General features: G+C 37.9%; 2 protein-coding genes across 4 annotated transcripts in view; one reads left to right on the forward strand and one right to left on the reverse strand.

Moving 5' to 3' along the window:
- TOM1L1 (target of myb1 like 1 membrane trafficking protein) overlaps positions 1-15,120 on the forward strand; it is a 47,431-nt gene that overhangs the window by 30,472 nt on the left and 1,839 nt on the right. For all 3 annotated transcript variants that reach the window (XM_025995967.2, XM_025995968.2, XM_072747506.1), the window contains 6 exons: positions 1,299-1,359; positions 1,740-1,857; positions 2,718-2,814; positions 9,472-9,520; positions 11,533-11,638; positions 12,151-12,232. In XM_025995967.2, the coding sequence (XP_025851752.1) occupies positions 1,299-1,359; positions 1,740-1,857; positions 2,718-2,814; positions 9,472-9,520; positions 11,533-11,638; positions 12,151-12,232 (513 nt within the window). The remainder of the gene's footprint in view (positions 1-1,298; positions 1,360-1,739; positions 1,858-2,717; positions 2,815-9,471; positions 9,521-11,532; positions 11,639-12,150; positions 12,233-15,120) is intronic.
- COX11 (cytochrome c oxidase copper chaperone COX11) overlaps positions 1-15,120 on the reverse strand; it is a 53,530-nt gene that overhangs the window by 29,684 nt on the left and 8,726 nt on the right. The gene's annotated exons all lie outside the window — the stretch shown is intronic.

Below are 15,120 nucleotides of genomic sequence, written 5' to 3' on the forward strand. Positions count from 1 at the left end.
GAGTAGTTAAATGTGGGGGCTCCTGGGTGGTTCAGTTGGTTAAGAGTCTACCTTTGGCTCAGGTCATGATCTCAGGGTCTTAGGATCGAGTCACACATTGGGCTCAGCAGGGAGTCTGTTCTTCTTTCTTTGTCTCTCCCCTTCCTCATGCTTACTAGCTCGCTACCCTCACACTTGTTTGCTCTCTCAAATGGGTATGTAAAATCTGGAAAAAAAAAAAAAAGTTGTTAAATGTGTGCTACGTTTATAAGGTAAAATAGGCACCCACTAAAAATTGCATTTCTGAGTAACTGGAAAAATGCTCACAACATACTTGAATTAGGATACAGAACTGTGTGAAGTATAATTGCAACAATTTTAAAAATAGATTAATTTACAGAAAAAGATACCAAAAGGAAATACATCATGATGTTAACAGGGACCATTTCTAGATGATGGAACTGCTACTAGTTTGTGGGGTTTTTTTAAATTTTTTTTTAAGATTTCATTTATTTGAGAGAGAGAGCAAGTGCATGAGTGGGAGGAAGGGTGGAGGAGAGAGAGAGAGAGAGAGAGAGAGAACCTCAAGCAGACTCTGCATCCAACTTGGAGCCTGATGTGGGGCTTGATCTCATGACCCTGAAATCATGACCCAAGCTGAAATCAAGAGTCAGACGCTCAACCAACTGAGTCACCCAGGCACCCCATTACTAGTTTTTATTATGTATTCCTTTTTTAAAAAATATTTTATTTATTCATGAGAGACACAGAGAGAGGCAGAGGGGGAAGCAGGCTCCATGCAGGGAGCCCAACATGGGACTCGATCCTGGGTCTCCAGGATCATGCCCTGGGCTAAAGGTGGCGCTAAACCACTAAGCTACCAGGGCTGCCCTTATTATGTATTCCTTTTCTCAGTTTCCTCTAAAGACATTACTACCCCTATAAACTGGAAAAAAAAATTTTTTTTGAAAAAAGTTATTAAAGTACTTTATTGGGAGTTGATGGGGACAAGGCTGATTGTCTTTGTTCCTGGATATTAGAATGTAAATAATTTATTAAGGATTGTGGCATTTTCATATCTGTTTTCTTATTTTCTAATATTTATTTATTTGAGAGAGAGCATGAGCAGAGAGGGAGGGGCAGAGGAAGAGAGAGAGAAGCAGACTCCCCACTGAGCAGGAGGCCAATGTGGAACTCAATCCCAGGACCCTGGGATCATGACCTGAGCCAAAAGCAAATACTTAACCAACTGAGCCACCCATATGCCCCTCATATCTGTTTTCTTTTAAATACTTATATTTTGCTAACTCTCAAAACAGATTCACTCGGAACCAACAAAGAATTTTGGAGCAAAACAGGAACCAGAGGGAAGATGCCAATGTAAGTGAAGAGAAATGCTTTAAAAAAAAAAAACAGTTGAACATTTTACAAATTGTACAGTAGGGAATAATGCTTACCCTAAAGTCTTAAAACAGAAGATTTCATTAATAATTTGGGGTGGTTTTGTTGGTGTAGAGTATTTGCCGTAACCTTGATGTTATTAAATTACTAATAAGAGGTCATAAGAAGATTGTCTAATCAGCAACTCGTGTAGATGGTGAGATGGGATTAGTATGAGTATTGCCTATTGACTAAAGCATTCTCCTTTGAGATACATCCAAATAGGATTTTCCTTTAAAAAAAAGTCTCTAGGGAGAAAGCGATGATAAATTACCTAACACATTTTTTCTGAATTGTGTTTTTGTTTGCTTTGTTTTCAGACTTCCAGTGAACCTTCTGCCCCATCCTGTGATCTTTTAGACCTAAGGCCCAGTCCACCAATGCCCAGGGCCAGTCTGGGAGAACTCACCACCATGAATGCTCAGCTTTCAGACTTAAGTAAATAAGCACATGAGCCTTTTCAGACCAGCAGAAGAGCTTGATGTGGAACAGTTCTGCTTGGTTTCATGATTAAATGCAACCTGAGAAGGATTGAAGTCAGTTTAAATATCAGAGAACTGTATTAAGAGATATAGTTATTTCTTGGCAAATGGTTGGGTCACACTCAGCAACGGGATGTATTGGCAGGGGTGGGGAGGATTAAGTCCCTGGAATTCGTCGAATTCACCTGGCCTGCTTTTATAGAGATAGTTCAACTTCATGACCAAACTTAAAACTACTCTGAGTCACACACTGTATGACCTTTGGATTTCTCTGCTATGCTACAGCATTAAGTAAGGGAATATTTGATGCAATAGAGAAAGTCAGGAATTAGGAGGACTGAACTATATGGTGGTGAAATGTGCAGAGGAAAAAAACACAGGCTTTTGAGGTAGAAGTCTTCAAAATCCCCTTTTCAACCTTTTAGCCACCCAAACTTTGAGACTTTCCTACTTTGAGGTGTCTCACGTAGGATTATAGGAGGTTGAGATCTTGGGGAGGAGAGGGTAGAGCTCCATTTATGCCCTAGTTTTTTACTTTTGTACTCAACAGAACAAGACACAAAATCCCTTCCATTCTAGCTCAGTTTGGGATTTTAGAAAACCCAATATAATAACATTTGTTAACTTCACAGTATCCTCTCTTTGTGGCAGCATTTCTCTTTCCAGTTACCATTAACTGTCCTTTAATTTCTGTTAGAGTGAATGATTTTATGGTGGCAGAAATATGTGTTTTGTTTTTGTTTTTGTTGTGGAAAATTGAACAGAACAACTGAATGACAATGTTTTAAAGCCAAACAAGTCCGTTTTGTGTTCTAGATTTCAGCTCTCCAAGTCCTGTTAGAACAAACAACTTGAAACCTAGTCTGCATCCACAGGTGGATTTGCTAGCCTTGGAAAATACAGAAACACCCCTGTAAGTATGTCCAGTAATACTCCAAAGATAATACAATCTCATTCTGATTCCTCATATATAAGAAAGCATAACAGAAGAGGAAAAGTAGAGACTTAAGAGTCGGGCAGTCCCAAGTTAGAATCTCAGCTCTGCGTTCAACCAGCTGCATGACCTTGGATGAGAAACTTCACGAATGTGAGCCTTCATTTTTCTTCTGAGAATACTTTCTAGGATTCTTGCAAAGATGCTGTGAGGTGCTGTATGTACCTCTTAATACAGTACTCAGTAGGTGATAAGCCTCCCATAAACTGTTTCTGTTATTTTTCAGTGGTAACAGGAGATGGGGGAAGAATAAGGGAAATTTAAATGACAAGGGAGTTAAAACAAATAATGGCCACACCAGTTATGGGACACTTGCCATGTACCAGCCACTTTGCTAAGCTATGTTTGTTTATTCCATTTAATCTTGCAGAAACTCTTGGACCTATGCTGTCATCATTATTCCCATTTTACAGGAGAAAAGGCTAAGATTAGTTTATACAGCTATGAAGTTACCAGGTCAAATGAACTGATAGTTCACTAAAAAGAGATTTACAAATGGCCCACAAACAGATGCAATGATGCTCAACCTTATTAATACTTACAGTAATATAAATTAAACTACAAAGACTTTCTGTTTTTAACCTTGCAGATTGGTAAGAGTCTATATCTTTGTTAACATGCTTTATTGGCTATGGAAAGACAGATCCTATCACAAAATTATGCAGTTCTTATGAGGGGCAAGTGGCAATATCAATCACAATTATAAATGCATTTACTTTTGAACTCACCATCTCATTTCTAGGAATTCATACTCGTTTCTGCAAGATGAGATGTTTACAAGATTATTCTTGACAACATTTGGGCGCAGCTAGTAACTGGAAATGACTCAAATATGCATCAGTTGTGGCCTAAATATCTCCCAATGTATTACCATACAGCTAGGGCACAAAAGTAGACTCTCTTTGAGGGACAGTCGCCAGGATATTATGAAGTGAAAATATGTGCAAAGTCATGTGTGGATACTATCTGACATTTGCACGAGGAGGTAGGAAATAATATAAACATTTGCCTCTTTGTGTAAAGGAACAAAAGTTTGCAGAGGAAACTAAAAAAGGCACGATTCCCTTAAGGTCAAGAAGAAGCAGGATAGAGTAGATACAGAAAAAAAAAACAAAAAACAACAAAAAAAAAAAAACCAGAAGTTGGATTTTCTGTACATAAGAGGCTTTTTTTCCCCCCCTTTTTAAATGTATATATTTTAGGTAATAGATGATGCATTTCCTTGATTCAGGTATCAAAAGGATATAAAAAGATATACAAGGATAGGACTTGATCTAACCCTACTCCATGCTTCCTGTTCCCTCTCCCCTGATGTCATATCCTGCTCCTATCCTGGTAGTCATTTTCTTATTTGACCTTCCAAAGTGTCTTTAGGTAAATAATGAATGTTTTTTTCTCCTTTATTATATGCAGCATACTGTACATACTCTTCTGAACTTTGCTTTATTTTTTCACTGGACTATCTTGCATATCTTGATAAAAATACATATGTTTTACATCAGTGGATTTAGATTTATCTTTAGAGTTGCCAGTGTTTTTACCCAGTGTACCCAATCACTATATTACTTTTCTACTTTTGGTTTTTAGGGGGTGGTAGGGGGCAAAGGGAGGGAAATGAGAAAGGAAAATCAAACTGGGAAGAAATAGAAATGAAAGAAGATGACGAGGAAAGCATCATGTGTTGGGAAAGAATAGTGTCAGTGGCTGTGTCACGAATGACTAGTTGGGTCGGTACCTCTGGCCTTGACTGTGATGCAAGTAATGTACAGTGCTGTGGGCAAATTTCCAGAAAGTTGCTTAGGTAAATACTGTGATCTAAAATAACTGATTCTGTTTCCTTTATGCTGCAAACTGTATTGGGTAGTGAGAAAGGGGTGACTAGGTGAAACCCCATTACAAAAATGTCTCTAGAAAGCTTATAAAAAGATCAAATCCTAGCTAAGAGCTGCTTATTTTAATCCTGTAACATCAAGAATCTCATACTTGAGTGTGCATAAAAATCACTTGGGGGATCATTAAAAAGTAAAATTGCTGGCCCTCAGAAATTCTGACTCAGTAGTAGGACTCTTTAGTTTTAAAAAGCATCCCAGGAGAATCATAAAGCAGTACTTTGCTGATCATACATTAGAAACCCTATAATGGTTGTCCACTCAACATCCAGATATCAAAAGTAACTACAACTCTTGGAACTCACTGGAATAAAAGATAACATGTAATATCAGTATTTTGTTTTCTAGACTGAGACTTTTGTATCTGTTTTCTAATTTTCAAAAGAGTTTATTTATATCTGAGTGAAACTATAGTTAGACCAGTCTTTTACAGTGTCAGGAACTGAAGCACTAAAGTTGCCTTAGCATGTATTCTGGGTTAAATCCTATGCCAGAGATTACATAGGAAAGGTAAAATCAGCCATCAAAAATGTCTTAGAATCTTGAGAATTTTCCACTCCTCTGTGTTTATTCACCATCACAGAACAAATGAGTGATAGAATTATTCATAATAGAAAGGAATCTTTAAAAACAATGATTATGGGATGAAGAGTAATAAGTCATATTTATAGTCCACTTACTATCAGGCAACAGGCCAAAAAGAATAAGACATATTTACTAATTCCTTACTAGTGCTCCCAGTAGGCTTGGGAGGTAGATATGTCATCATTCTCACTTCTTCACAAGTGAAGAAACCAGGGTAGAGGAAGATTAACCTGCCCAAAGGTGTTGCCCAACTAGTAGGATTCAAATGAAGTGTGTCTGATTTCAGTGCCTTTTTTCCCCTGTGTTTTATTTTATTTAAAAAATTTCTGTAAAGTAAAATTCAGTCTACTTAAAATTGTTTTTCTTTGGTGTGCAGTCCTATGAATTTTAACATATGTATAGATTCATGTAACCACCACCACAGGGTACAGGATAGTTCATCACCCCAAAAACTCCTTTGTAGTATTCCTTTATAGTCATACCCTCTCACACTTACCCCCCCAAACACACACACCCAGCAACCGCTAATCCATTCTCTGGTACTGCAGTTTGTCTTTTCAAGAATGGCATCTAAATAGAATTATACAGCGTGTCCTATTTCTAGAAAAAGTTATATAAAATTTAAGCGCATGTGCATTCAGTATTATTTTGTCTTGGTGAATTGACCCTTAAAAGCACTAGGTATAGTTCCCTCTTCATCCCCTGCGATTTTCTTTGCCCTGAGATCTACTTTGATATGAATATAGCTGTTCTAGCTTTCTTTTGATTAGTGTTTACATGGTATATTGTTTTCCATCTTTTTACTTTTAACTATATAAAAATATTCAAAGTGTCTTTTTTTATAGATAGCATATAGTTGGGTCATGCATTTTTATGTATCCTCATAATTTCTGCCTTTAATAGGTATATTTAGACCATTTAATGTCATCATGTTTGGATTTAGGTTATCATTTATATAATTTATTTGTTTTCTTTGTTGGTTTTCTTTTTTTTCAGTTTCCTCCTTACTTCAGTCTTGGATTGTTTGAATGTTTTCAGTGGTCCATCTTATCTACCGCAAGGTTGACTGTAACCACGTAGTTTATATTATGAGGAGGGAGAGGACTGGTTGCTCTAAGGATTGCAATGTACATAATTCAGTCTACTTACAAACCACTATTGTACCATTTAAAGTAAAATGTAGAAAATTTAGAGATCCTCCCTTTATATTGTAGTTATTTATATGTGTCTACATTAGGGAAAAAAAAAACGATGTTATAATCTCTGTGTGCAACCCTCAAATGTACTTTAAAGAACTCAAGAAGAGGATTTACTCAGTATTTGTGATTTCTGTTGATCTTCTTTTGCTTTTTTGTAGGATTTCCCTTCTCTCTGAAGAATTTCCTTAGGAATTCTTTTAGATCAGGTCTATTGGCACTGAAAAATCTCCTTTTACTTCATGTGAGAATGTCTTTATTTCATCTTTGTTCCTGAGGGATGTTTGCAATGGCTGTAGAATTTTGGGTTGATGATTTTTTTTCTTTTAGTTTTTAAACGTTGCTCCCCCCCCCCCTTTTCTGGCCTAAATGGTGTCTAATGAGAAGTCTATATCCGTTTGCGCCACTCTTCTCCTATAGATAACATGTTGTTTTCTCTATGCTATGCTTTCATGAATTTCTTTTTTCCTGATTTTGAACAGTTTGATTATGACATGTCTGGGCATGGATTTCTTTTGGTTTATTCTGTTTGGGATTTGCTGAATTCGTTTCCTGTGGTTGCCATCAAAAAACGCACCATAAACTGAGTGGTTTAAAACCACAGGAATTGATTTTCTCATAGTCCTGGAGGCTAGAAATCTGAAATTCAGCAGAGCCACACTCCCTGCAGGGCTCTTACAGGAGAAGCCATTCTTTGTCTCTTCCAGATTCCGATGACTAGGCATTTTTTGGCTTCCTTGGTTTGGCCCACATCACCTGACTTTCTGCCTCTATTTCATGTTGTCTCTCCTCTGTGTGTTTCAAATCTACCTCTGGTTTTCTCTTTAAGATCACTTGTGATTGGATTTAAAGCCCATTCAAGTAAAATAGGATGATATCATCATCTTAGGATCCTTAACTTAATTACATCTGAAAAGACACTTTTTCCAAATAAAGTCACATGCACATGTTCCAGGAATTAGGACAAGGACTACTTTTTGTGGGTGAGGGCACCATTCAACCCACTGCACTGCATTTCCTGAATCTGTGGGTTTATGTCTTTCACCAAATTTGTGGTTTTCAGCCTTATAGTTTTTCAAATATTTCTTAAAAACTACATGTTATACTGTCCCTCTAAGACTTTTGATGACACAAATGTTAGACCTGGTATCATTGTCTTGTAAATCCCTAGAGTTCCTTTCATTACTTTAGCACTCTTTTTCTTTTTAGATGGGACCATTTCTATTGACTTAAAATTCAAGTTTGCTGCCTATTTCCTCTTTCATCCCCATTTTGCTATGGAGCTCATTCTGTAAATTTTTTAAAATTTCAGTTATTGTATTTTTGTATTCTAAAATTACTGTTCTTTGTATCTTATTTTTCTTTGAAGCAACTATTTTTCCATTTTTTCATGAGTGTTCACAGTTGTTTGTTGAAGCACTTGTGTAATAGCTGCTTTAAAATCTGAGATAATTTTAACATCTGCATCTTCTTGATTGCCTTTTCTTTTTTGCCTGTTGAAATTTTCCCAGTTCTTCACCTGCCTCATAATTTTGGATTATATCTTGAGCGTTTTTAATGTCATGGTACACTTGCTTTTATTCAAATCCTGTTGAGGATGGTACCATTTTGACTTTGGAAGGCAAACAGCCTCCTTATGTTCATGCCACATCTTCAACCTGCTGCCTCTGTGCTAGATTTGGTAATATAGAGGTCACTGGTTCCAGCATAGTTATATTTTCAAAGCCTCTGTAGTGCTATTCAGATCTGTCTTGTGTATGCCACCATGAGATCTGGGTGACTATGTATTCAGTTTTCAACATCTTCTGCATCCCCACTAGGATCAAATCCACAGAGGCACAGGTCAAGTAAGCCCAGTATTTTATAAACAATTTTATGATTTTTTCCAAATTTCTCCTGCTTTGTGATTACTCTGGTGCTCTCCTTTTCTAGGATTTACCTTTTTGAGTCAGACAGCTAGAGATTCAGTTACCCTACTATACGCCATGCATTTCCTTGACTGTGCTTGTGTCTGGGACCAAATGGCAGGACAGAAAGGACAAAACAAAAACAATAAGAGTTTGCCCTGTCTTTGGGAATCACAGTTACCTTGTTGGAGAGGAAGGGTCCCCTCAGATGAACAAACCTCTACAGGTTCCTGTTGCTTCTACTCTCATTGCAGCCACTTTGGGATTGCCTCAGGTTTAGAGGTTGAGAGAAGAGAAACTAAAAAAAAAAGGGGGGGATAAGGTATTTCCACTCTACCTCTGAGCATTAGGACTTCTCTTTCCTGCTTCTTGAGTGAGGAGAACAAAAGGGCTTCTCCTGGAATTGTCCTCACTGCCTACTCTTGGGTTTTAGGCTGCATTGCATTCAGGTTTGGGAATACAAAGGGAGGGGGGAGAAAGGTAAGTTCACCAATGATTTGGTGATACTCACATTGCAGTCTTATTTCCCAGTCATCCAGTAACTATTCATTCTTTAGCCCTCAAATATTTGCCTCATGCATCCTATCCAGGTTTTATAATTGCCTTCAGTGGGAGAGATAGGGCAAAGGGTGTGTGTTCTATCTCCTGAAGAACCAGGACCCTTCCTAACCTCTATTCTGGATTGCTTCTCCTCCTTCAGGATATGATGGTGTGGTAGCCACTCTGATGGAAGAACCGAAGGCTTGTTCTCACTGGTTTATTATGTATACTTCAGGATCTCAGGGCTACCAGTGCCAGGGATAGTGCTTTGTCTTTATTCTCTTTGGTATTTGGGCACCAAAAGCTGGTGGGCATGGACACCAGAAGGCTATTGTTATATAAAATTAATATATCATTGCAGCCTGAAGGTACGTTTTAGGTTTTGTGTGTAGGAAGTCATCTTTTTGCATTTGTATTCTCACTGTAGGGTAATCTTGCTGTCTTATCCTACTTTCCTAGGTTTGCCCAAAGGACCAGCCAAAACATCACAAGTCCTCCACATGAAAATGTAAGTAGAGCAGCCCTTCCTGGGCAGCACACCTAGTCAGTGGATTATCATGACTGAGAGGGAATTCCTGGTTGTTAAATCTCCTGTGCATTGTTTTGTTATATGTTCTGTAACGTGTGATTCAGTCCTTGTTAGGATCTCTCTTTATCTTCCTTTTAGTCTTTCAAAATAGACAAATTGAATCTTAACTTTTGTTAAAGGATCAAAATTCCTTTAGTGGACTTCAGGAGGCTCTCATTCCCACCCCTCTGAGGTCTCCAGTGACTTCATTATTACCAGATCTAGTTCTGCAGTTTTCAGTCCTCATCTTACCTATCAGCAGCAGATGACAGAGTCCCTCACTTCCTCCTTTTGCATACATGTGGCTTTCAGACACCACTCACTTTTCTTCTCTTGTCTGATTTCCACTTCTCTATCTCCTTTGGTGGGCTCCACTCCTCTGCTTGCCTTTTAGTATTGCAGACCCCACAGTTAAGCTTCCAACTTTTTTTTTTTTTTTAAGATTGTATTTATTTATTCATGAGAGACACAGAGACGCAGAGACATAGGCAGAGGCAGAAGCAGGCTACTCGCATGGAGCCTGACTCGAAACCCAGAACCTGGGATCACGCCCTGAGCCAAAGGCAGACACTCAACCACTGAGCCACCCAGGTGTCCCAAGGCTTCCAACTTCTCTTTCTGCATTCATTCTTCCAGTTTTTTGGTCTCATATCTTAAAATGCTATTCAGATTCTGACAATTTAAAATTGGCATCTCCAGCCCATACCCCTCCCCTAAACTCAGAACTCACAAATCCACTCTCAGAGTAATCTCTTTCTGCTTTCTTCCCAGTCCTGGCTCTCCACTTGCTCTTCCTGCAGTCTTCCCCACTTCAGTAAAGGATCCCTCTATTATTTCAGTTAAGTCAAAACCTTGCAAAACAGTGCTTGACCTCTACCTTTTCACCTTTGCCCTTCACAGTATACCTATCATCTAGCCACTTCTCACTGCCTCCACTTCTGCATGCCAGTCCAAGCCATCAGATGGATATTGCAGTGGCCTCCTAAGGGTTACCCTGCTTCCGCCTTCACCTCCATTTCCACCCTCATCCCCATCATATAATCTATTCCCAAACCACAGCAATCTTGGGGAGGAAAAAAAAATAAAGTCCTACATTACTTAACTGTTCAAATCCACCTGATTTTCTTCTTATGTTTTACTCTGTAAAAACCTGAAATGCTGATCTCACCGCTGCCATTATCTCTCCAACCTTAACCTCTCTTCCTTGACTCACTCTGCTCCAACCACACACTGGTCGCCTTTGCTTCAGTGATGACCTTGTGTCCCTCAGATACTCATAGCACCCACTTTGGCCAGGGCTCTGCTCAAATGTTCCCAACAGTCAGGCATTCCCTGACCACTATTATCAGAGCAGTAGCCCACCCCATCTACCTGGCCTTTCTTCTCTTACCCTGTTGCTTTATTTTGTTTCATTTTGAGTACTTGTTATCTGACATCTATTTACATTTGTTGATTGCTCCAAGGGAACAAGGATTCAGCCTGTTTTGTTTACTGTGCCTGGCATCTAGTAGGTCCCCAAACATATTTGTGAAATGAATGAGGAAGTTTACAAGAAGAGAGAGAGATTTCTGATTTTAATCTTTATCAGTCCTGATTTGATACTGTCATCTTATGCCTTTCTGTAGGGTTAAGATTTTCCTGTTTGAGGCTGAGATTTTTTAGTCCATGTGAAACAACAGAATCTAGACTGAGCCATACATGTCTGCTTTTTTTCTTTTCTAAAGCAACATGTTAATTTTACACCTTATATGGGAAATGAAGTGCAGTGGGCATGGAACCAGAGAGAAAATGGTTATTACCTAAAAAAGTAATAGTTCATAATTTCTAATTCCTGTCTAATTGGGAGTATATGGTTCTTGAATAGTGTTCAAGAAGCCTGGGAATCTAAATATTAACAAAAGAAAAGCTTAATGTAGAATTTTTATTTGAACATTATGCTATGCTTTCTTCAGCTTTCAGAATATTCAAATTCAGTATTGCTACAACCAGTTAGTCTGCAGAACATTTCGGCAACACCATCAAGCCAGAGACTGCCTCCCTTACCCAGCAATCATCCAGGTACTTGAGATCTGTTATTTGCATTGAGTAAGGAAACTTGTGGGAATATAGGAGTCTGACAGAGACTTACTGCTGATTGAAAATAGGTATACAGAAAGGAAAAATGAGGACTTCATGTGCCGTTTTAAGCTCTGTAAATTCATGGCAGATACCATTATGACCAACATTGGATAATAAAAATGCTTGTGTTGTGCTGAATGTTGTATTTGGAATGCTGAGGTAAATGAACCTTTAGCTGAAGTTTGGAAGTCCTTTTGTTCTATATAGATTTGTTGCATGTGGGAGTAGTATTAGAATATCCATTGTAAAAAAAAAAAAAAAAAAAAAGTTTATCCATTGTATTTATTTCTGGTTGTCAAAGTTTCTTAGCATCTTATGTTTTAAGTCTAAATCATAAAGAGAATATTAATTGTGCATGTGTTCTTGAAAAGCACAATGTGTATTCACTGGTTGGTGTGGTATGTTGTTTTTTGTTTTTTGTTTTTTGTTTTTTGTTTTTTTTTGGCCTAAAGCAATGACAAAGAATGATCTCCAGCCACCCAATTACTACGAGGTAATGGAGTTTGATCCCTTAGCTCCTGCTGTCACTACAGAGTAAGTCATTTACAAAATGATTAATTTATTTTTCGTCTTGGTTCCCTTTGGTACCAGAGCTAACAGGGCTTGGTTATGCATTTCATTTTGTTTAGGTCTAGGCAGAAATTGATGACCTTATTAAAAATGACTTATGAGGCTTTATGGAGGCCGTTGCTCTTAATGGTCTTATCGTGCTCAGCCTTATGACCAAAAAATAAAAATGCTGGGGCTGCACATTAAGAAATAACCGGAACCATCATGTACATTAACGGATTCCTTGTAGATGCCTTGGGAGAAGAAAGTCAGGTTCTCTCCAGCTTGAGAAGAACACTCTATTCAGACTGCTGATAAAAGTAATACCACATTGAGGAATTATTCTGTTCTTGAACTACTAATCACAAAAAAAATTAGTCGTCACAACATATGTTGACAACATGCTTAAAAAAGAGTAATAAAGCATTAGTGTAAACGTGTCTTTTTTAACTTGAAATCTTTAGAGCACTATTTTATGATTTCATATTGGTCAAGTGTATATAAATATTTATGCAACAATAGGCTCATTAGCTTTAATATAGTTTGACGATTACCCTCAAAATTGTTAAAAAGGATTAAAACAAGTTTATAAAAACCATTGTTTAGAAACTGGCAGCCTTTAGGCAGTCTCTTGCTTACAGCTGTGTTTTGTTTGACCTATGTGGGGTTTAAACTGTGCATTTAAAAATTAATTGCCAAAAATTAAAAACTGGGTTATTATTTAAAAAAAATTCTAAACTTCTGGATTCTCTTGATACTGTGGCAATGCCAGGCCTACATTTTTATATGCTAGCAATTGGTTAGGACTGAGTAGTGGCTGCCTCATTAAGACAAGGTATGCTCTGCAGCTCACCAAGCCCCAACTGGCCCTCTAGCTCCATTTATTTGATCTGCCTGGCATGTGTTAAGCATTTGAGGTTTTAAACCCTAGTTTTAAATATAGTGACCCATTTTGGAATAATTTATAAATTTTAACAGACTTAGGAGTTCATTAAATTTTTTCTAATGTAAGATTGCAGAATTTCTGTAGGTCATCCTGCTTGATAAAGAATCACTGAATGTATTAGTGGGCTAAGGAATTAGAAATCAAATAACATCCAAAGAGGCAGATTTTGTTATATTCCAGTTAAATAGAAAATTGTTGTAAGTAGATACGACAGTGCAACGGATACTAAATGTGAGAGAGATAGTAGAGAAGCTAGAGGTAGATCTTTGGAATTCTCTACCATTGTGGTTCTTACTTTTCTCACATTGTTTTCCTTCTCTGAAAGCCATCTGAAATACGGGGAACTTTTCCCTAAGGAAAACCACATCTTATAGAAAAAGCTCTGGAATTTTCACATCACTAGTTGTCCATGAACCCTAGGTTAAGAATTTCTGTTCTAGCAGGACAAGTACGGTATTTATGAAGTTGTATACATCTATGTACATGATTCATTTGGCAAACACTTGAAAACTGTGTGCCAGGGACAGTGACTGGTGCCTAATTTATAATGTTGAGCAAGAGACATTCTCCCCATCCTCATGGAGGTTAAATCTAGTGTGGAAAAGAAATCGTGGGGCACCTGGGTGGCTCAGTCAGTTAAGTGTCTGACTGTTGATCTCCATTCAGGTCTTTATGACAGGGTCATTAGTTCAAGCCCCATGTTGAGCTCCAAGCCTATTTTTTTAAAAAGGAAATCAGGCAAATATGTATTTACAGTTTGTTAATGGTATGAAAGAATATGGTGCCATGAAGCTAATTTAAATGAGGGCTAGAGAAAGCTTGAGGAAGTGACATTAAGGCTGAGACGTGCAATTATTACTGAGGTGACAAGTCGGAATCCATGCTATAGATAACAATAGGTACAAAGATGCTAAGTAGAGAGAGTTTGGGCACATTCAAGGAAATGGAGAAGTCAAAGCCAAGAGCAAATAGAACAGGAAACCCTTTTAGATGTGAAATTGCAGTTTGGAAACTAGAGGGGAGTGCACAACTATGAAGAACCATGGCTGAGAAGACAGGACGACTGACTGCAATCTAGTTAATGAATTAAGAAACAGGAAATCCTTGGTGTAAAAGCTGTTTTGCTAGATTGATGGAGACAGAAGCCAGATTTTAGTGTGTTAAAGGGGAGAGGAAGTAGGGATGATGATTGTAGAAACTTCCACATGAAGGGATGGTGCGAGGTAGCTTGCTTGGCAGCTAGAGGTTACTGAGTTTCACTCCAAATAGACAGGGGATTAAGGACTGCCTTGTTTTAGAAAAGAAAAGATGCCGTGGAGCATTTGTGAATGCTGATGGGTAGGATCTAATAGACAGGGAGGCCAGAGGTTCAAAAAGGAAGAGGACTAAGTGGGTAACATCTGTGAAAAGCCAGGGATAGATAGGATCACAGAAGCAGATGGTGGTACAGATGAAGGCAGATTTGAAGATTTCGTGATAGGGAGATGAAGTTTCCATTTAATAAATTAAAGGATTTAATTTATTTAGAAGTGAGGTTTCTGACCAAGAGTGGTGAGAGGAGGACGACCAGAGATTTGAGAAGTGAAGGAAGTTGAAATAGCTTTGTGGAAACACATTAAAATTTCTGGACCATCGTGGGGCCTCATTACATTGGGTACCATGGCTTCATAGCGCTATGATTTTCTTCTAGATTTTTTTTTCCTCTAGCCATGTTTTTGCTATACTGTATGAATGATGCATTTGTACATATAGAAGTTTTCTTAGCTACAGGCCTATGTAAAACATATATGAAGACCTGAATGATGCCATAAAAAAATTACTATAAATGAGGTACAGAGATGACAGTTATTAGCCAAAGGAGGCTCAGAAGTTTAGACTGTAATAACCTAGGTCAAATAAGGTACAGTGTTAAAAAAATAAAATAAAA

This window comes from Vulpes vulpes, chromosome 2 (assembly GCF_048418805.1).
Source record: "Vulpes vulpes isolate BD-2025 chromosome 2, VulVul3, whole genome shotgun sequence".
Lineage (NCBI taxonomy): Eukaryota > Metazoa > Chordata > Mammalia > Carnivora > Canidae > Vulpes > Vulpes vulpes.